Source organism: Doryrhamphus excisus, linkage group LG22 (assembly GCF_037039965.1).
Source record: "Doryrhamphus excisus strain RoL-2023G ecotype Guam linkage group LG22, RoL_Dexc_Guam_v1.1, whole genome shotgun sequence".
Taxonomy (NCBI): domain Eukaryota; kingdom Metazoa; phylum Chordata; class Actinopteri; order Syngnathiformes; family Syngnathidae; genus Doryrhamphus; species Doryrhamphus excisus.
The window spans coordinates 4,371,700-4,394,845 of record NC_136378.1 but is presented as its reverse complement, the minus strand read 5'-3'; the positions used below and the strand labels follow the sequence as shown (position 1 = coordinate 4,394,845).

The 23,146-nt window shown below is 37.4% G+C and overlaps 1 protein-coding gene across 1 annotated transcript; it reads left to right on the top strand.

Moving 5' to 3' along the window:
• Positions 1 to 804: 804 nt before the first annotated feature.
• trappc11 (trafficking protein particle complex subunit 11) lies at positions 805 to 21,356 on the top strand. Its single transcript, XM_058063810.2, has 30 exons — positions 805 to 928; positions 1,556 to 1,786; positions 1,897 to 2,066; positions 2,942 to 3,012; positions 3,151 to 3,265; positions 3,362 to 3,461; positions 3,542 to 3,615; positions 4,704 to 4,800; positions 5,114 to 5,247; positions 6,516 to 6,657; positions 6,840 to 6,933; positions 7,260 to 7,339; positions 7,572 to 7,650; positions 9,280 to 9,334; positions 9,431 to 9,576; positions 9,766 to 9,827; positions 11,203 to 11,335; positions 11,508 to 11,638; positions 11,721 to 11,846; positions 11,943 to 12,118; positions 12,222 to 12,370; positions 12,487 to 12,608; positions 13,964 to 14,083; positions 14,153 to 14,218; positions 14,363 to 14,510; positions 15,791 to 15,902; positions 16,081 to 16,172; positions 17,482 to 17,615; positions 19,795 to 19,959; positions 20,326 to 21,356. The coding sequence occupies exons 2-30, from the start codon at positions 1,580 to 1,582 to the stop codon at positions 20,368 to 20,370; spliced, it is 3,345 nt and encodes a 1,114-aa protein (XP_057919793.2). The 5' UTR covers positions 805 to 928; positions 1,556 to 1,579; the 3' UTR covers positions 20,371 to 21,356.
• The last annotated feature ends 1,790 nt before the right edge of the window (positions 21,357 to 23,146 follow it).

Sequence of the window (23,146 nt, the reverse complement as noted above, 5' to 3'; positions counted from 1 at the left end):
GATTTACTTCCGTAAGCAGATGGAAACATTCAATACGGACCGGAAATAACCAAATTAAGAGCACAACAAAAATAAATGCCATGCCCATGAGAAAGACAACCGAAGTAATTTTTCGGACACATATTTGGAATAACCACACGAGTACAACTGTACACGGTGTCATTTCGATACTAATCATTTTTAAAAGTTATATAAATTATGCACCAATAATAAATGGAAAGTGGTGAATCCATTTACATCCTGTACGCATGCGTAGTACGGCTTCTTGGTGGATTTACTTCTGTAAGCAGGTTGAAACATTCAATACGGACCGGAAATAACCAAATTAAGAGCACAACAAAAATAAATTCCATGCCCATGAGAAAGACAACCGAAGTAATTTCCGGACACATATTTGGAATAACCACACGAGTTCAACTGTACACGGTGTTATTTCGATACTAATCATTTTTAAAAGTTATATAAATTATGTACCAATCATAAATGTAAAGCGGTGAATCCATTTACATCCTGTACGCATGCGTAGTACGGCTTCTTGGTGGATTTACTTCCGTAAGCAGGTTGAAACATTCAATACGGACCGGAAATAACCAAATTAAGAGCACAACAAAAATAAATTCCATGCCCATGAGAAAGACAACCGAAGTAATTTCCGGACACATATTTGGAATAGCCACACGAGTTCAACTGTACACGGTGTTATTTCGATACTAACCATTTTTAAAAGTTATATAAATTATGTACCAATCCTAAATGTAAAGCGGTGAATCCATTTACACCCTGTACGCATGCGTAGTACGGCTTGTTGGTGGATTTACTTCCGTAAGCAGGTTGAGTTCCACTAACAGCAGCAACCTTCCCTCTTTGTTTTGATAAAAATCACCAACAATAGTACATGTAACCTTTGTACTTCTTTCCGAACCTGAAGGTATGTTCTTTTTTTGTTTAGACCAATATCAGTAGTACGTTTCGCTCGTACAAAACCAGATTAACAACAATGTAATTATGTCGGTTTTATCAGCGAGGTTGTTTTAGATGAGTGACAGTCTTATGTGGATGACAATTACATTAACACGTCTTGTGAGACGTTCATCATCATGCATATATGTATAAATATGTGACGGCTGTTTGCTTGTCATTGCTAATGCTAGCATCGCCTTGCAAATGGTCTACGTGGTCGAATTAAGTATTCACCCAGCAACACGTTAAGCCATAAGAAGACGTGAAATGTATTAAGATGTGTCCTATACAGCTTTGTGCTTGACTTAAACTCAACAAGTAAGTAACGTATTGTAACATTTTTGGTTTTTGTCTGTCACGTGACAGTCATGTGACTTTTCCAGCTGGTGGATGCTAGACATTTTCAAATAAGGAATACATTTACCATGAACAATTTTGCATACATGTAACATCACACGTCTTTGACATGAATTGGTAGTTTTTAAATGGCCACCATCATATGACTTGAAATGGGTGTGAGTTGAAGAGAAGCGATAAACATTGGTAATTTCATCCCAATAAATTGATATCATGTGTTATTTCCATGTTTTTTCAGGGCTGTGTCGGTTCCTGAAAGCGTATGATGGCAGGTTTGCAATGGGAGCTTCCTGCAGAGCTGTGCTGTCGGCCGATGGCGTTTGTGGCTCTGACTGGTTTGGATGTGGTGTACAATGCTGTGCACCGTGCTATTTGGGATGTCTTTAGTACCAACAGACGGGCTGATCGAGTTCCCATCTCTTTTAAAATTCTCCCTGGAGACCACGAGTATCCAAAATGTCGTACTAAGGTGTGCCAAGACAAAAGAGCTGAATAATTTATTAATAATAATACATATATAAATGCATGTGGTAGGACTTTTAACAAGGGTCCTGACTTTCCTTTTGTTCCCATGTGTAGCGTACGTCCTATGAGTGGTACATTCCCAAAGGAATCCTCAAGACATTGTGGATGAACAAGCACCTGAACCTGGTTCCGGCGCTGGTTGTGGTCTTCTATGAGTTGGACTGGGATGACCCACAGTGGAAAGAGAAACAATCTGAATGCGCTACTAAAGTAGAGATTGTCAGGTTTGAAAAATATACATTAGAACTAATTTACAGTTGATGTGCTCCCTCTTTTAACGATATTGAATGTGAAATATGACATTGGAAATGAGATACTACAGTAAAGTCTTGTTATATCGATATTGTCGGGAGTCAGAAAAAATATCGATATAACCGGACTGTCGATATATCCGATCCTGCGCCGAACTGCATTAAAAGTGGGCAATAATGCACTCGACATTGTTCTATAGTATAGAACAATGTCGAGCAGCTTAAATCAATCTTTGCTTAAGGATTTCAATACCAAAAACATGCTTGCAACAGAAGAACCAACGAACGCCAGCATGTACATATGAAAAACAGTGATTATTGCAAGCGATAAAAAGATATCTGAATACAACACAATTAAATACATGTATTTGTACGCTTGTGTCTTCGTTGGAATAGGTGTGTATGCTATGTCAGTTGGTTCTTCTGTTGCAGGCATGTGTTTGGCCAGCTATGTGGGGCGGGTTGAGCATGACCTGTGAACCAGGAAGTGCGGGAATCGGTGTGTGTGCGCTGCGCTCTGGTGGTGGAAGTGTGAAAAATAAAGTTGACTGGAAGCAGCCGTTCGCCGTGTTCTTTTTTGGTATTGAAATCCTTAAGCAAAGATTGATTTAAGCTGCTTTTGTATCGATATAAGCAGACCAAATTGGCTGGCGGGAGATGAAAAGGGCATCGTAGTAACCGGATTATCATAATAACCGGGTATCGTACTAACGGAACTAATTATATCATAAAAGACTAGAAATTTGCCGGGAAATGAAAATAGTATCGTAATAAGTAGTAATTCGTTATAACCTATATCGATATAACGAGACTTTACTGTATATCTATTTCTTTTTTTTTCTGTATAGGTCCAGTCTTCAGAGCAGGAATACCAAAGTGGCTGTTGTCTTAATTCAAAAGAAAACTCCTCTGCCACCTGGTAAACACCACTTTAAATTGAATATGGTATTTACATAGTCACAATTACAGCTATAGATTTCTGTTCATGTATATGTTGCATCCTCCTAAATGATGCAACAACTGTGTGTGTATCTGTTTTCTCTTCCTGTTTGTGTAGGTGAAGACTTGGTTGCATCGGAACGAGCTGCAGCTCTTTGCCATGCCTGTGATCTGTCAGGAAAGAGTCTGTTTGTTCTGCCGCATACTGATCACCTTGTTGGCTACATGATAAGGTACTATCAAAGCATGAATTCATTTTCATTATTATACCTCCAAGCTAAATAAAAAAGCAACTATGCGTACTTCACTATTGTTTATTATCTGCGTAGGCTGGAGAATGCTTTTTATGAGCACGCTCAGACGTACTATTACAATGAAATCCGCAGAGTTAAATCCCACAAGGAGTTCCTCAACAAGACAACACATCAGGTAACTACTAGAAAAGGATATATTGCATGTTCACAGTGTGATTGGTATTATTAACATTCTTTTTATTGTTTTGATGATAGCTGCTGTTTGTTCGACACCAGTTCAAAATTGCTTTCTTCAGTGAGCTGAAGCAAGACACCCAGAATGCTTTAAAGTAAGCGATCTCGTCGCGCCCTCTAATGCACAAACAGGATATAAAAACTCATATACAGTAAACCTCGGATATATCGGATTCAATTGTTCCCACTGGTTTTGTCCGATATAAGCGAAATCTGTTATATGCGTATACCGGAAAATGTCTGTTTTATGCATATATCGGATTTATATCCGGTATATGCGTAAATCGGATTTTATCTGTTATAAAAAGGCACTTCCTTGACTATGTTTCCAATGTACCTGGACTGGGCAATGAAAAGAGACGTAAGGTAATGAGAATTTAACTTTATTGGACTCTGAGCATAACAAATTGTTAATTAAGCTAGGCCCTGTTACGCCCGTCAGGCCTACGTTATTTCCAATAGTGAGGTTAAGATCTCATTCACTGCTGTGCTAGTATTATTGACGTCACTCACTTTTATATTTGTCCTAAATCTGGAGCCAGGAGAAAGACAATAGCCAGTGACAAACCACTCCTAGCGACGTGAATATAAATCGCGCAGGCAACGCTGCAAATGACGTCGTATAGCGGCCAGTCACGATGCGGCCATCCGATATATGCGAGGGAAATTGGAACGGGACTGGAGATTTTGTCCGAAATAGGCGAAATCCGTTATAAAAAATCCGATATATGCAATGAATTTTTATTGGAAATGCATTACAGAAAAATCGGTTCTTTTTTATCTGTCCGTTGGGAGCGAATTTCCGATATATCCGAGTCCGATATACCCGAGGTTTACTGTATTTGCAGTCTGTAGTCACTTTATGTAAATACATAATGGCCAATTATACAAATTTGACAATTACATTAATAATGATGCATTTTAATTGTAACCCAATGACACTGCACATAGACACAGATAAAAGCAGACCGGGTACAAGAATAGAGGTAGTATGGGGGCTGAAGGGGGAGCGTAGGCGATTGATGTTGTGTAGATAGAAATTACCATACCAGATAATGTCGCTGATGTGGAAATGGGATTACAGCAAGCTATCGAGGGTGACACCTAGACTCTTAACACACATGCCGAGGTGAAGAATGGAAAGTTTGGCCACTGCTTTAAGCGTACTTTATGTTTTCTGCAGGCACTACAGGACTGCATATAGTCTCGTCCAAGAGCTCAGAGCCTACGAGTCAAATATGCTGGAGATCAAAACTTTGGCAGGCTTCATTAACTACAAGGTTTGTACAGTATCTGTTTGCTACCATTACCCCCCCGCCCTCCATTCAGATAGGAGCTCAACCCACATAACATTGTTACCCATATAAAATGTAGTCCATTGTTTACTGTCTGTGCTGTTTGTGTTCCGTCTGTCATTTGCTCTGCGATTATGCAATTATTAAGAGTTACGATACCATCAACTGGACGGACTAGTAACGTCATTTTATAATGTGACCGAGAGCAATTGCGAGAAATAGCACCAAAAACAACAACAAAAAAAAAAAAACACATTACCACTTGAGTGACAAATGTTCCTGCTTTCTTTGTCTTTAGGTTTGCCGTCTTTGTTTCCAGCACAATACTCCTCTTGATGCTATTTCTCAGTTCAGGAAGCACATTGACCTTTTTAAGAAGAAGATAGGTTGTGCCGAACTCGCCTTCGAGCATGCTGCATGGATGTCGAAACAGTGAGTGACCATACACACACACACACACATACTATTTGATGGATAATAGAAAGTGATCTCAGACAGATACAGTAAAGTCTCGTTATATTGATATCGGTTATAACGAAGTACTGCTTATTATGATACTATTTTCATTTCCCGGCAAATTTCTAGTCTTTTATGATATAATTAGTTCCGTTAGTACGATACCCGGTTATTATGATAATCCGGTTACTACGATGCCCTTTTCATCTCCCGCCAGCCAATTTGGTCTGCTTATATCGATACAAAAGCAGCTTAAATCAATCTTTGCTTAAGGATTTCAATACCAAAAAAGAACTCGGCGAACGGCTGCTTCCAGTCAACTTTATTTTTCACACTTCCACCACCAGAGCACAGCACACACACCGATTCCCGCACTTCCTGGTTCACAGGTCATGCTCAACCCGCCCCACGTAGCTGGCCAAACACATGCCTGCAACAGAAGAACCAACTGACATAGCATACACACCTATTCCAACGAAGACACAAGCGTACAAATACATGTATTTAATTGTGTTGTATTCAGATATCTTTTTATCGCTTGCAATAATCACTGTTTTTCATATGTACATGCTGGCGTTCGTGGTTTCTCTCGTGTGTATAGAACAATGTCGAGTGCATTATTGCCCACTTTTAATGCAGTTCGACGCAGGATCGCATATATCGATAGTCCGGTTATATCGATATTTTTTCCGACTCCCGAGAATATCGATATAACGAGACTTTACTGTAGTTGTGGAGTTAGTTAGACAACAAAAACAAAACAAGTATGGTAAAAGGTTAGGAGGGATATTTCAATGGTTACTCACAAAATATTCAATAACTTTCCACTTGCAGCGCATGCAGTGCTACTACTACTACTACTACTACTACTACTAATAATAATAATAACAGTATAATATAATAGTAATTTGTGAATGAGCTGCTAAAACCAAATTAATTTTTCATATGTACATGCTGGCGTTCGTGGTTTCTCTTGTGTGTGTATAGAATCTATACACACACGAGAGAAACCACGAACAGTTGGTTCTTCTGTTGCAGGCATGTGTTTGGCCAGCTATGTGGGGCGCATATTTGGATTTGATTAAGGTTGGGTTGCGGTAGTATAAACTCTGATATTTTGTTGTAAAAGTCTGCTTAAATCCTAGTGATCTTCGATATGTATAATCATCCATCTTGGCAGTCAAATATAAAAAAAAAAAAACACCTTCCAGCTCACACACACTTCTCAACACGTGTGTTCCCAGGTTCCAATCTTTTGGTGAATTGTTTGACGAAGCAATAAAGTTGGGCTTGCCGGCGATCCAGACACAGAACCCTGGTTTCTACTACCAGCAGGCTGCGTGCTACAGCCAGGACAGGAAACGACTCTCATTGCAGCTGAGTCAGGTGGTTTCATCATGTCAGAATGAGCTTTCCATTTGAGGCCAAACTTAATTATACTCGTTATTTTTTGTAAATAAAACTCCTTATAATTATACAGTAGCTTTATGAACTCAGTAATGTAACAAATAAGTTCCATGCCTGAGTAAAGGTATTACTAGACATATACATATTGAATATTGTTTTAGGCTGGAGCAGTGTATCCCTCTCCCGACCCACTGGAGATACAGAGTGGAGGACTGGACTACTATGGACAGAGACCATGGAGACAAGGACATCAGAGTAGGTCATATTTCCTCAGGAAGGCCTAGTTTTCCCAAATGAGGGATCTTAACCATGAAAAGGGCTTTTGAAGCTCTAGCTTGTCTTTTTGGTACTATATTTGTTTACCAAGCAGACGCCACAAACACTTTCTGTCCGCTACTTTAAATGTCGTACTGATCCAAAGGTTCCGTACACGTACACATGCCGTCACTCCAATTACAGTTTCTAGATGTGTATTATGTGTCCTCCTTGTACGTGAAGACATCAGCATGGTTTTTCCATTCCATAGCATAGTCTCACAGAATATTCCTCTGTAGTGGTTTGACATGTGCTTGCATGTGTAGGTATCGATCCTCCTGACCAGGACAAAGAAAAGAGAGGAATTCTGGCATTACAGATGAAAGAAAAAGATGTACCACATTCGGTAAGTGCATGCAAATACACAGTATGCGTCAACTTATATTAGAGTAGTCAGTGTACAACTTGTAACAGCGTAAAAGTATAGTTTACCATCCACAGCCATTATTGCAACATCAGGTGGTTCAGTGAAGGGATGGATGGATGTCAATATCTACTGTGATCTTGACTTCAATGTGGCATAACAACATAACGTGTAAATGTATGATGTTTGAGAACTCCAAAGATTTTCTCCACAGGAGGTGATCATCACTCTACTCAGCAACGCGGTGGCCCAGTTTAAGAAGTACAAGTGTCCACGAATGAAAAGTCATCTCAGTAAGTAGCACTTTGCGATGGTGGATAATTTTACTACACTACTATATAATACAGGGGCGGCACGGTGGTCGAGTGGTTAGCGCGCAGGGTTCAATTCCACCCTCGGCCATCTCTCTGTGTGGAGTTTGCATGTTCTCCCCGTGCATGCGTGGGTTTTCTCCCACATTCCAAAAACATGCTAGGTTAATTAGCCACTCCAAATTGTCCATAGGTATGAATGTGAGTGTGAATGGTTGTTTGTCTATATGTGCCCTGTGATTGGCTGGCCACCAGTCCAGGGTGTACCCCGCCACCCCCGCGACCCTCGTGAGGAAAAGTGGTAGAAAATGAATGAATACTATACTATACTAGATAACAAATATGACTTCTAGTAACGCTTGATTGTTGATTGTTGATTGTCCATCCAAATTCCCAGACCTATCCCTAATCAATCAATACATCCATCTCAAATCATCAACCCATCAATCCGCAGTACATCTATTGTCATCCACACAATCAACCTTCATACTTAGGTGTTCACGACCCCAATAAAAACAACAACAAAATCAAAGTACGAACTTAGTAAAAAAAACATTCTCATGCTGCTGTCATCCACTAGTAAAGTGAAATGAAGTAGTCATTTTCAAACACACCCATTGTATTTATTTTTATTTTTTTAAACTGCGGCCATCTTGGTTGTTTCGTCATGTCCAGAACACTGTCCACCAACCAGATTCATCAAAACAAAGCCATAAATGTACAGTAAAGCCAAGAAACAATAACACAGTAATAACATTCACATTCACTAGTACTAGATACAAGAGTATCATATAACAAAATATATAACAAAAAAATCATCCATAAGTATGTTGTTTAACTGGCAGTGATTGGATATTAGAATTTGTTGGTGATTGCAAGTTTTTTTGGTAAATTGATAAATACAGTAAAGTCTCGTTATATCGATATCGGTTATAATGAATTACTGCTTATTACGATACTATTTTAATTTCCCGGCAAATTTCTAGTCTTTTATGATATAATTAGTTCCGTTAGTACGATACCCGGTTATTATGATAATCCGGTTACTACGATGCCCTTTTCATCTCCCGTCAGCCAATTTGGTCTGCTTATATCGATACAAAAGCAGCTTAAATCAATCTTTGCTTAAGGATTTCAATACCAAAAAAAGAACACGGCGAACGGCTGCTTCCAGTCAACTTTATTTTTCACACTTCCACCACCAGAGCGCAGCACATACACCGATTCCCGCACTTCCTGGTTCACAGGTCATGCTCAACCCGCCCCACATAGCTGGCCAAACACATGCCTGCAACAGAAGAACCAACTGACATAGCATACACACCTATTCCAACGAAGACACAAGCGTACAAATACATGTATTTAATTGTGTTGTATTCAGATATCTTTTATCTTATATCTCTTATTTCATATGTACACGCTGGCGTTCGTTGGTTCTATACTATAGAACAATGTCGAGCGCATTATTGTCCACTTTTAATGCAGTTCGGCGCAGGATCGGATATATCGACAGTCCGGTTATATCGATATTTTTTCCGACTCCCGACAATGTCGATATAACGAGACTTTACTGTATTATATTCATGTTAACTGTTTTGCATGTTTTGCCAGTGGTGCAGATGGGAGAGGAGTACTATCACGCTCACGATTATGCCAAAGCCCTCAAGTAAGTGAAGAGTTTTTACTTACACGCAAACATCACATTTCATCTCATGCTTTTATTTTCATGCTTGAAATGATCGGGCTTATGCTTTGTTCTTAGGCTGTTGGACTATGTGATGTGTGACTATCGCACAGAACATTGGTGTGGAATCCAGTCGGCCATATTAACCACAGCTCTGCATTGTGCCTATCTAATGGCTAGTGTTAAGGATTACATCATATATTGCATGGAACTTCTGGGCAGAGGTAAGAAGTTTTATTATTCTGACTATATCTACTCTATGTTTACTCTATGCTGTGCTATTTTCCACACCATGATAACATAAATTAGTCATAAAAGTCTGTGGAAGTCTTGCATGGACATGTTTCTCCACATCACTTGTTCATGTGGTGGCAGTGTTTACTTACCAGTGCTGATGTTTTACTGTATTTCAGCTTCAATGCTGACCAAAGAGCAGAAGTCCAGGATTGAGCAGAACCTCATAAAAGTTCTCAAGGTGCGTCAACCCCATATTTACCGCCAATTTATTGTAAATAAAAACCCAAGTACCCAAGTATTTTCTGGACTAGAAGTAACTTCAGAGTATAAGTGGCATCTGTCACAAAATGCATCATGAAGAGGAATATAACATATACCTGTCTAAAAATGTAAAATTCAATATAAAGGGGCGTCAAGAGAAGCTTTACATCAGGGGTCTCAAACTCAATTTACTTGGGGGGCCACTGGAGCTAGGGTCTGGGTGAGACTGGGCCGCATCAGGTTTTCAAACCCCCCCCCCAAAAACGCATTTATTAAAAACAGAAAAATGAATAAACTTTGCTTTGGTTTCGATTTTCTACAATAAAAGCTCTGATAAAACATTCCACTGTTCTCAAATATCTTAGTTTTTATTTTTCTACACAAAATAAGATGAAAAATAAATAAACGAATCAAGAATAAAGAAAATCAATCAATCAGTAATAAATAAATAAATATAATAATAATAATAAAACGGCAAATAATAAAAACTTAAGAAACCACATATAGTTGGTGGGTAGACAAATTATTTTTTTCAGATTAAAATGAACAAAGCATTATTAGAGCCCTGTAGACATGACAAAACACAACTATAGTCACATTTATACTCTTTTTATTTACAACATATTGCGCAACTGCAGGGTCTTGAGACACATGCTAACTCGCAAACTAGAGAGCTAGCGACCTAAACGGTAGCCTTGAAGTTATTTCCTTTAAACTTAAATAGCCAAAACTTACCACTTCCACACGGATAGGGAGGATAACTATTAACAGTTATTTAACCTTTAACATGAACATTAATCATAAGTAATAATTTTTTCTGGGTACATGATACCATACAGCATCCATATCAAACTTGCGCGGGCCGCACTAACATTAAACTTTCATATCAAAGCGGGGGCCTCAAACTAGTGTCCTGCGGGCCACATTTGGCCCGCGGGCCGCGTTTGTGACCCCTGCTCTACATACTTCATAACTGATTTTTTTTTTTTTTTTTTTTTTTTTACAGTATACAAGTGTATTACATCAGGGATGTCCAAACTTTTTTTCACCCAGTGCCACATACTGAAAAAAGAGAGGATGCAATGGCCACTTTGATATTTTCTAAACCAACACATATCGTAACTATGCTAAGAATTACATAATTTTTCATCGGTCCACACTTTAAACCCCCTTGCATTACATACTTAATTTTGTGGAATGTCGATATGTATCTTTTTTTTAAATTGCAAGAAACCACAAATTGAAATGTGACTTTTATGGCATATATTTTGATATAAATGATATTGTAAATGACTTTATGCTGTAAATCCTGGACACCAACAACCGTCTTTGCCATCTGTTGTTCCCATTAGAACAAGATACCTGACGCGGAGCCTCAGTGTGATCAGTCTTCTGCTGCTGCGGCACGGTCACTATGGAATGAAAGCGTGGCTTTAGGTGGCGCCAATGAATTCATTATTGATATGCAGGACTACATACCTTTCAGTGAGTAATACACAGTACATCCATTGTACTCTACTTAATATAGTTGTCATTGAGTGAGATGTTTATTGACAAAAAAAACACATTTTCAGTGTGTTATATATATATATATAAGTGGCACTTTTTGGGTTTAATTTGGCTAGTCCTGGGACTTATATTATAAGTTTGGTCCTAGTTCAATGTAAAGCCCAGTTCCAGTCTCCCAGCTTCCATGTGGATGAAGCCATCCGACTGCAAGTATTCCTGAAAGCTGACTGTCCGCATCCTGTGTCCTTCACCAAACTGTCTGTCAGCCTCAGCAATCAGGTACTATACAAGACAATATTATAATTTTTTAATTAAGGCTGATTTTCTATCATCATTTGGTCATTGTATTGTTTTGTTATAGGAGTACAATCAGTGGTGTGTTGTGGAGACGTCAAGTCAGGAATGCAAAGCCCTTTTGCCCGGTAAAACCAGATGCTACAACTTCAGCTTTGTGGCAAAAACCAAAGATATCGGCAAAAAAATTGAGGCGAGTTGATTTATGTGTGTCGGTGCTGTGTTTATAATTTCTCTTAAAATTAAAAACAAATTATAACACAGTGATTCACTGTTTTCTATTCATTAGGTGGCAGGTATTGAGGTCATGCTCGGCAGTGGTCGCTGTGTCTTTTTGAGATGGAGGGGGGCCGGCGGAGATGCGGGTGTAACTCACGAGGTCCTGCCGACACACAGGACATCAAGGAGGTGTGATGCGGACGATGAGATTGATTGGGACTGCTTGAACGTCCTGCAAAGTACCATGTGAGGCTCGTCTTAATTGCATCCTTCACAAAATGCCATGTTTGTTTGCACTGCGCCTTTTGTCTATGCTTTGTCAATAAAGTTTATATCACATCATGTGTAGGATCATCTCAAGAGTCCCGAAGATCTCTGTGGAGCTTGGTCATCAACCTCCTGCTCTCAGCAATGAACTGTACTGCATACACTTCACCGTCCAATCACTGGAAGATGCTGTAGCCAAGGACGTGAAGCTGACAGCAGGACTCAAACCTGGTACGCGAACACAACTAATACCACATTAGTCAGCTTAGGCAACTGGTGTGAAATAAATAGTTGATCCGCTAGCGACCAGCAAATATTCTGTGTATTTATTTTCAATATCGTTTTAGGCCAAGATGCTAATTTAAGCCAGACTACACATGTGACACTCGATAACTCCAAGATTTGTGACGACACGGCGCCTCCTCTGCTCCCTGATATACCTCTGGGTCATCTGAAACCAGGTGAAAAGGTACGTGTCTGCACGTCTTAGCACTAAGCCAACTCTGGAACTCATTGCCACCAGACCTCCGTAACTCTGCCACCCTTCCCATCTTCAAATCCAAACTCAAAACTCATCTGTTCAAACTTGCCTATTCTCTTTAACTGCTTCACATGGTCCCCCCCTCCCCCTATTTATTGTATGTTCTTATTTATTGTATGTTGTCTTTTATCTTGTATTTTATATTGGTGTTCCTGAAAGTCGCTTTTAAATAAAATGTATTATTATTATTATTATTATTATTATTATTATGTACTTTAATTTGGACATTTTCAATGTTATTGTTGACTATTTCTTTATTATTATTTATTTTTTATACTTTATTTTTTCAAATTTTTTTTTAAACAAAACGTCAACAGTAATACAAACAAACTAAAAAAAAGGGGGGGGGGCACCTGACATACACAATATACAATTCACCTTCATCAGACATATTAAATCACATCTCTGCCCTACACACACACATATATATATATATATATATATATATATGTATGTATATATGTATATATGTATGTATGTATATGTATATATGTATGTATATATATATATATGTGTATATATATGTGTATATATATGTATATATATATATATATATATATACATATATATACATATATATATACATACATACATCGATCGACATGTGAGTGCGAAAATCGACTCAGTATGCCTGCAAACGGCCACAGCAAGAGGAAGTATACAGGGAAAAAAGTATACATTTACCGGGACAATATCTTCTAGCAAACGGAGATCCCTGGAGATTGCAGCCATATTTACCGCCATTGAGAGTGGTGTGGTGACTTCCTCTTGCTGTGGCTGTTTGCAGGCATACCTAGTCGATTTTCGCACTCACATGTCGATCAACCAATAGGCAAACAGTTCAACCCAAGACACACTTAGGACCGCCCCCTCATTTGAATAGTTTTTTCTTCTGCATTTCGAGGACCAAAACTGCCAAAATAAAAAATAAATATAAATGGAAATAAAAACAAAAAAATATTTATGTATATATTTTTTTATTTTTGTTTTTATTTCCATTTATATTTATTTTTTTGTATTTAATTTTTTGATTTTTTTTCATTTTTGTTTTTATTTTCACTTTTATTTATTTATTTATTTATTATTTTGGCAGTTTTGGTCCTCCATATTTATATTCCAGTATTTGCTGGAGGAATAAACACTTTGAAATCAGTCAATTGGAACAAAACGCCTCTGTATTCAACCAAACTCGCTACAAAACAACAACACTGCCACCTGGTGGTCACCACAAGTTGCAGCACTTCTCATGAGCACACTGATTTGAAGCCAACCTTTGTGTGTAGCTGGAGAGGTGTGTCTACGTGACGTGTTCAACAACTGGACCAAGGCTGTTCCTGTTCCACGTAGCTTATAGCGTCGACGTGACTGTGGATGGACGCCAGATAGTCTGCAAGTGTCAGAAGGTAACCGCACAACTCTTTCCTTAAGTGTGTTCTTGTCCCGGAAATGTTGACTTCTCCATTGTCTTGCAGGATGAAACCATTACCATAGAGACAGTCGTCCCGTTTGAGGTTTCTGCCAACTTTATGTCCACCAAGGTATGTTGCTGTGGTTTTACGTATACTGAAAGGTGACATCATCAGAGCAGATTATTATCTGTCTACTCCGTGGATTGAACACCGACTGATCTAAAGACATACTATGTGGTGGTTTTATTTGAAATAATGTGTTGTCTTCTTCAGTTTGAGCCCCTGGAGCAGGTAGCGGTGGATGTCCCCTTCCTGATGCTAACAGAGATCCAGTCATTGTCACCCTGGCCACTCCTATTGGCTTCTTCATCACTACAGAACTTCACCATGGTTACCAACACACCACACCAACTACATGAAGGTAAATATTTTATTTTATCTCAACACCACGCAAGCATGTGACAGTTTTATTTTGAGGGTTAAAATATATAAACTAGTGAGCTACAACGGCATTCCATATAAAAAGGTATGCTTGTAGCAGCTGTGGGCACCCCCATGTAGTTAGAATGGTACAATCTTCATCACATGACATTCATTCATTCATTGTCTACCGCTTTTTCCTCACGAGGGTCGCGGGGGTGCTGGAGCCTATCCCAGCTGTCTTGCGGCAAGAGGCGGGGTACACCCTGGACTGGTCGCCAGCCAATCACAGGGCACATATAGACAAACAACCATTCACACTCACATTCATACCTATGGACAATTTGGAAGCCAAGTGTTTGAATACGGCCCGCCCAATCTTTCCAAAGTATTTCATTTAAACTCAACATACAACCTGGCATCATGGCCTGAGCCAACCTTTTGATGGTTTTATCAATTTCCTTTTTTGACATGGTCTGTTGTTTACAAAGTGCTCCTGAAAAAAGGGACACAAGCACATAATAATAATAATAATAATATTATTATTATTAGATTATTATAATTATTATTAGAACTATTATGATTATTATAATTATTAATGCTAATTATTATATTAATTATATATAATATTATTGTTATATTTTCATATTTTATGTAATAATAATATAATAATTATTATTTTAATTTTATTGTAATTATTATAATATTTTATTATTTTTAAAATATTTAAATATAAATATAAAATAATAAATAATAATAGCAGATTGCATGACAATTTTACAGATACAATAATACCAGGTGGACTGTTACGTGTAAAATATATAGTCTGCCCCCCCCCCCCCCCCCCCCCCGTAAATTTTGTCATATCAATACGGCCCGCGAGTCAAAAAGTTTGCCCACCCCTGTCCTAGCATAGAAGTGTTTCAAATGTAGTTCTTCCCTGAGATCATATTTCTCCTCTCTTGTAGAGAAGTATTGGATGACATTTTTAGCTAATTGGTTATTTTTAGCCTTATGCATTATTTTAGCTGTTTGAAGATGAACTATATCAGCAAGTTGAAGTATTTGTGATTTTAGAAATAAGGAGTTAGTATGTTCTCTGTAGGCGCCATTATGAATTATCCTTACTGACCTTTTTTGCAGTACATTTAGCTTGTAATCTGTAAAATATATTTCACAAGAATGTTAGACTTTGGCTGTTTGCATCAAATTAATTAGAAGTCAGTATTTTCAATTGCGTTTCAGTGTTTGTGTCGTAATAACAGATTTGCTCGTCTTCAGTCATTTTGCAGAAAGATGAATGTGCAAGTGAGTGCTTCAGTCTTCGCTGTCCACCACTGACCGATGTCAACAACACTGTGGCTACTGGACAGTACCAAATATTATGGAGGAGGTACAACACCTACAAACACATACACAGACACACACAATGCTCTGTATTCAAACGATTATTTTTTTTTTCTAAGGATTTCACTCAATAAATGAATACTCTTAAAATGATGTGATGTACGCAGTGGTTTGTTGGCGACTGAATATAATAAAGTTTATTCTTTTTTGATTCTTTTTTAAAGAGAGTCTTCCAGTCCAGACAGTCCTCTCATAGAAACCACAGTCTCTCTGCCGCATGTCCATCTGGAGTCTGTCCCACTTCACATCCATGCTGGTCAGTGGTATAGTATGTATATACTCTATTCAAATAATGATCTGATTTGTACGATAATTTCAACCTCTGCACACTGTACAATCGATAACAACAACAAGACTCTAAACCAGGGGTGGGCAAACTTTTTGACTCGCGGGCCGCATTGATAAGACAAAATTTACGGGGGGGGGGGGGGGGGCAGACTATATATTTTACACGTAACAGTCCACCTGGTATTATTGTATCTGTAAAATTGTCATGCAATCTGCTATTATTATTTATTATTTTATATTTATATTTAAATATTTTAAAAATAATAAAATATTATAATAATTACAATAAAATTAAAATAATAATAATTATATTATTATTATGTAAAATATGCAAATATAACAATAATATTATATATAATTAATATAATAATTAGCATTAATATAATTATAATAATCATAATAGTTCTAATAATAATTATAATCATCTAATAATCTAATAATAATAATAATAATTATTATTATTATGTGCTTGTGTCCCTTTTTTCAGGAGCACTTTGTAAACAACAGACCATGTCAAAAAAACGAAATTGATAAAACCATCAAAAGGTTGGCTCAGGCCATGATGCCAGGTTGTATGTTGAGTTTAAATGAAATACTTTGGAAAGATTGGGCGGGCCGTATTCAAACACTTGGCGGGCCGGATGTGGCCCCCGGGCCGTAGTTTGCCCACCCCTACTCTAAACCATGTGGTGTAATGGTGAACTCCATTCCTTTTACTGACTCAAGTCATTATGCATACTGCAGGATGCTTTCGTAGCCATTTTTTTAAACTTAACTTTGGTAATGGTAATGGTTTTATTGCATTTGAACATGCATCAGATTACAATTGAATGCATCACATAATCAGTTCACAGTTCCACATGTCCAAAAGGAGTAGAAAGAAGCAAAGCTTATTAAATCCTACCCCTTCCATCTGGTACTTTTACAATCAGTAACTGTTACATTTGTTCACTTCCTGCTTTCCTAATATAATTTTAAGATTTTTTTCATTTTTTTTTTACTTCATTTCATTCATTTTTAAATTTTAATTTAATTTTATTTAAAAACTGCATGTTGTGTTGATTGACCAATCAAATTTTATCTGAAATATTTGTGAAAAACATGCAAAAAACTTTTTTTACACTACTGTGTGTGTATACTGTATACATAACATACAACTGCTTCCTGCTTTCCTAATATAGTTTATGTTGTTTTTTTTTTTTTTTTTTATTTTTGTAACAAACCGAAGTACGAGGTGATCTTTATCTGCCGTGACTGTTTCCTTCTTCTCCATGTAGATATCCCCTCCTTTGGGAGAGTACGGGAGTCCCTCCCAGTTTGTTTCCACATTGAGAACAGAACAGCTCTGGTACAGGAAGTGCAGATAGCCGTGGAACCATCTGATTCCTTCATGTTCTCTGGACTAAAACAGGTACAAACAACAGGACTGTCACAGCTTCCATGTATAAAAAGCTACAAAGCTTAATCCATATAACGAAACACACTTGTCTCAAATTGTAAAACACATTTACAAATTAACATAAGAAGTTACTGAAGATCACATGTTCACCAAGCTCCCGATCTCATTCCAAATCACTTTTGATGTCACAAGAGCGCCCTCTTGCGGCTGTTGACGTCAATGTCGGTTCATTATACACAAAACATGTTAAAATGTAAAAACATTCGTTCATTCCTTCATTTTCTACCGCTTAACCTCATGTTAAATTGAAAGTTAGTTAGTTACAGTAAAGTCTCGTTATATCGATATCGGTTATATCGAAGTACTGCTTATTACGATACTATTTTCATTTCCCGGCAAATTTCTAGTCTTTTATGATATAATTAGTTCCGTTAGTACGATACCCGGTTATTATGATAATCCGGTTACTACGATGCCCTTTTCATCTCCCGCCAGCCAATTTGGTCTGCTTATATCGATACAAAAGCAGCTTAAATCAATCTTTGCTTAAGGATTTCAATACCACCATTAGCGAAATCTGTAAACGGCGTATTGTTTGATTTTCGGCTAACACCGTTTCTGCTTTTCCACCGACAGACGGTAATTAGAGGATTACAGGTAACTAATATGAGGTAAGTATTAAACAATCTTTTGAAGTAAAGGAGTAAATATTTGTATAATTTAGAGGGAAGATTCAGTGAATAGACTTAGTGTTTTCATGACGAGGATGATGAGGATGAAGTGTTACCTGTCAGCGTGTTCAGCCCCAAACCGCGGTAAGGGGCGGCCTGACTTAGGCAGAGAAAAAAAGAACACGGCGAACGGCTGCTTCCAGTCAACTTTATTTTTCACACTTCCACCACCAGAGCACAGCACACACACACCGATTCCCGCACTTCCTGGTTCACAGGTCATGCTCAACCCGCCCCACATAGCTGGCCAAACACATGCCTGCAACAGAAGAACCAACTGACATAGCATACACACCTATTCCAACGAAGACACAAGCGTACAAATACATGTATTTAATTGTGTTGTATTCAGATATCTTTTTATCGCTTGCAATAATCACTGTTTTTCATATGTACATGCTGGCGTTTGTGGTTTCTCTCGTGTGTATAGAACAGGGGTCGGCAACCTTTACTATGAAAAGAGCCATTTTACCCAATGCCCACTGAAGAAAAATAGCCTGGAGCCGCAAAACATATAGTATGTTTAAAACAACATTGGAGGGAATTTGGGGGTATCAAAGTAGTTCAGATAAGAAAAGACGAGTTGGAGTACTCTTGCTAGTTTTGGAGATAAACTTACATAAATGTATGTGTAAACTACTGTAAACGTAAAAACAAGTTCCCATGCCGCTGTTTTTAAATTATCTCGAATTCATTTTTTAGATTTGTAGGTAAGTATTACTTGTTTTTCTTCATGTACTGAACTGGATAGCAGTCAGAACTCACTCAGGATGCATTCATGGTCTCAGACAAAGTTGGATTTTTTAAAACTCATTACAAAAGACGTGCATTTTCCCCACTTGGGTGTTAAAAATATTCAAGCATCGCAAAGGGAGCCACAATAAAGAGGCTGAAGAGCCACATGCGGCTCTGGAGCCGCAGGTTGCTGACCCCTGGTATAGAACAATGTCGAGTGCATTATTGCCCACTTTTAATGCAGTTCGACGCAGGATCGCATATATCGATAGTCCGGTTATATCGATATTTTTTCCGACTCCCGAGAATATCGATATAACGAGACTTTACTGTAGTTGTGGAGTTAGTTAGACAACAAAAACAAAACAAGTATGGTAAAAGGTTAGGAGGGATATTTCAATGGTTACTCACAAAATATTCAATAACTTTCCACTTGCAGCGCATGCAGTGCTACTACTACTACTACTACTACTACTAATAATAATAATAACAGTATAATATAATAGTAATTTGTGAATGAGCTGCTAAAACCAAATTAATAATAGTGAGGAAATTTTCCCAATGATTTCTATGGAAGTCAAATTTTTTATATAACATCCAAAAGCGTCCCTAAACAGCTCTTACAGCAAGTTCTTATATTTTTGATGAAAAAAACAAATTTATATAAAATTCTGCATGCTTTTGACTTTGACTGGAATCGCCGAGATGTTTTCTCTTGTGTGCAGGTACACCTTCGCATCCTTCCTGGTTCGGAGCAGCAAATGCTGTACAATTATTATCCACTGATTGCGGGTTACCAGATGCTACCACAACTCAGCATCAGCGTTTCCCGCTGGACAAACAACGAGTACAACCTCAAACGCTTCCTGCCTCATCGTGTCTTTGTCAAGGTAACACATTATGGAGCTCATATAAAGTACATCCTCGTGAATGTTGAAAAAAACGCAAGTCATTGATGTGCCTGCAAAAGTCATGACTCACTTACAAAATGAGGTGAATTTTCTGCTGAGAAAATAAATAATATATAACATTAATTGTCAGTAATCTATATTGACATAAAAAAAATAATAAAAATAAGCTATTTTATTCCGCACCAAAATTGCAAATTTGCAGTGAATCATGCTACTAATCCACCCCCCAATATTACTTCTGGACACCATGGTTATACAAAATATTGAATACTTTTTGCTGTTTGAATGTAATGATTAGCCATGCAAATGTAAATGAACTTTTGTCTCTTTTGTCTTTCATTGCAGCCGCAGGGTAAAGAGTTGGACAATGATTCCATCGCTGCAGCTTGATACCAACACTTTGAGGTACAACTAAGAATACTTCTCATACTGTAGGTTATACTTCATGCGATTCCGCCCCAAGCGACAGCACATACTCACATTTTAGTGTTTGCTTCCTGGCGTGAAAGAGACATAACTGATCATGAATGGAACTGTATTGATGGAAAATAATTGAAAAATAATTTTCTTGACACATTTTCCCACGTTTTTACACACAATTAGTTACAATATTTACATTTTCATTGTACATTATTTTTACAAAACTAAACATTAAGATTTCTTTTTTTGTTATTATGGAAACAAGTTATGTTTAATAACAATAATTGGCCAATTGTGCATGAAAGCTTTACAGGATATGTTTTTTAAATGTATTGGAAGGGGAGGCATAGCATCAAGTTGATATGAAAGTGCAAATGTATTGAAAGTATAACAAACGAATACAAATAATGAGGATGCATTAGAATAGTAAATAGTCAACTGTACTGAAACAAGAGTAGATGGAGCCTAATACAGGACAAAATTGTTTGAATTAAAGTGATGTTAACATGTTTTGGTGTGTTTTACTTGAAAGTGTATTCAAGTGCATTGTCGGAACTCCATTTCCAATCATCCTCCATTGCAGTAGCATCTTCTGAATCGTTATTCCATCACACATTTGCAGCTGTCAAGACCAACAACATACTTCCAGCCTTCACAGTAAAAACGCTGCATGTTTCATAATGTCTACCTGTACATAAACAAACCACTGCTGAACAAAATGCATTATTATTATGGCCCGTCTCAATTTTGCCAAAAAAAAAAAAAATTATGTTCCCCAAGACCTTTGTTGTCTGACAATACAAAACATTTTGGAATGTGTGTCCCCATTACATCTGACATGAAAGTAACACAGCATTGCAGAAAAAGAACATTATACCAAAAGTAAAATATGGTGGTGGTAGTGTGATGGTCTGGGGCTGTTTAAATAAATGGTGCCAAATATGAGTGGGGTAAAATTCCTTCAAATTACCGCAGTTACGTTTTGACACTTTCACTCCACTGTAGCCTAATAAAACATACAAAAAAATATGGGCTTTCCAACCATGTAGTATTTTTACAACAAAGTAATAGCCCTCATTTCAAAAATTGATATACATGTACATTAAATAAAATGTAATTTATTTATGTACAAAAGTATTTTTATAACCTTAGGTGATTTTAATGCGTTCTAGAAATGGATAGATTTCAGTGAGTGCCATCCGTCACTGCACCCATCCAACTGCTGTGTTAATTTCGACCAGTAGGGGGCAGTGTATCTCCACAGTAGAAAGATGGCGGTGGCCGTGAACCCAAACCATCCACAAAAGGAGAAAGTGAAAGTTGTAAGCAAAGAAAAAAAGTTGTCATTGGAGAAGGAGCAGATAAGTGTGACTGTTGTAGACATGACATTGATACTGATGATGACGTGACCGGTGACGTCCTGTTTTTTTAATGCATCTAACAAGATGAAACGATGTCGTGTTTTTAGACGATTTACATTGTGTTCTCCACATGAAGAACAAACTAAGCGCCTTGATGATGGTGAAGCAGATGGAAGATGTGAAGCACCATCATGCACCCAGATGGTGGTCTCTGTAGACCCACAAAGAATTTGGACGTATGGACACCTGCTTGAGACCACCCAAGAGCCGGTGTGTAGACATGCTTGATGCTCTTAAGAAAAGGATTGCAAGGAAGAGGGAGCGTTGCCAAGACGCTGCCCTGTGGAACAAAACATAAAAGCTACAGTATAAACAGCATTAATGGAAATTAAACAGACAAAATTGCCAGCAGGCAATTCACAAATAAATGTATGTGTGTATATGTTATGTATACAGTATACACACAGTAGTGTGAAAAAGTTTTTTGCATGTTTTTCCACAAATATTTCAAATAAAATTTGAAGATTGGTCAATGACAACACAACATGCAGTTTTAAATAAATAAAAAAAAAGTAAAAAAAACCCCCCACCAAATTATATTAGGAAAGCAGGAAGTGAACAAATGCAACAGTTACTGAATGTAAAAGTAGGATTTAAGGTGGGTAGAATTTAATAAGCTTTGCTTCTTCCTACTCCTTTTGGACATGTGGAACTGTGAACTGATTATGTGATGCATTCAATTGTAATCTGATGCATGTTCAAATGAAATTAAACCATAAATCATAAAACCATAAATAAAAATTGTGGCCCTGTGTGAACGTAATAGAGATCTGTATGTTATGTATACAGTATACACACAGTAGTGTGAAAAAGTTTTTTGCATGTTTTTAAATATTTCAAATAAAATTTGAAGATTGGTCAATGACAACACAAAATGCAGTTTTAAATAAAAAATAAAGTAAAAAAACAAATTATATTAGGAAAGCAGGAAGTGAACAAATGTAACAGTTACTGAATGTAAAAGTAGGATTTAAGGTGGGTAGGATTTAATAAGTTTTGCTTCTTCCTACTCCTTTTGTAGAACTGTGAACTGATTCAATTGTAATCTGATGCATGTTCAAATGTAATTAAACCATAAATCATAAAACCATAAATAAAAATTGTGGCCCTGTGTGAACGTAATAGAGATCTGTATGTTATGTATACAGTATACACACAGTAGTGTGAAAAAGTTTTTTGCATGTTTTTCCACAAATATTTCAAATAAAATTTGAAGATTGGTCAATGACAACACAACATGCAGTTTTAAATTAAAAAAAACCCACCAAATTATATTAGGAAAGCAGGAAGTGAACAAATGTAACAGTTACTGAATGTAAAAGTAG

Coding starts and splice junctions, on each gene's coding strand:
- trappc11 (XM_058063810.2), top strand. CDS start 1,580: ATGATGGCAGGTTTGCAATGGGAGCTTCCTGCAGAGCTGTGCTGTCGG. Junction 9,828..11,202: donor ACCTCATAAAAGTTCTCAAG/GTGCGTCAACCC, acceptor TGTTCCCATTAG/AACAAGATACCTGACGCGGA. Junction 12,609..13,963: donor ATCTGAAACCAGGTGAAAAG/GTACGTGTCTGC, acceptor CTTTGTGTGTAG/CTGGAGAGGTGTGTCTACGT.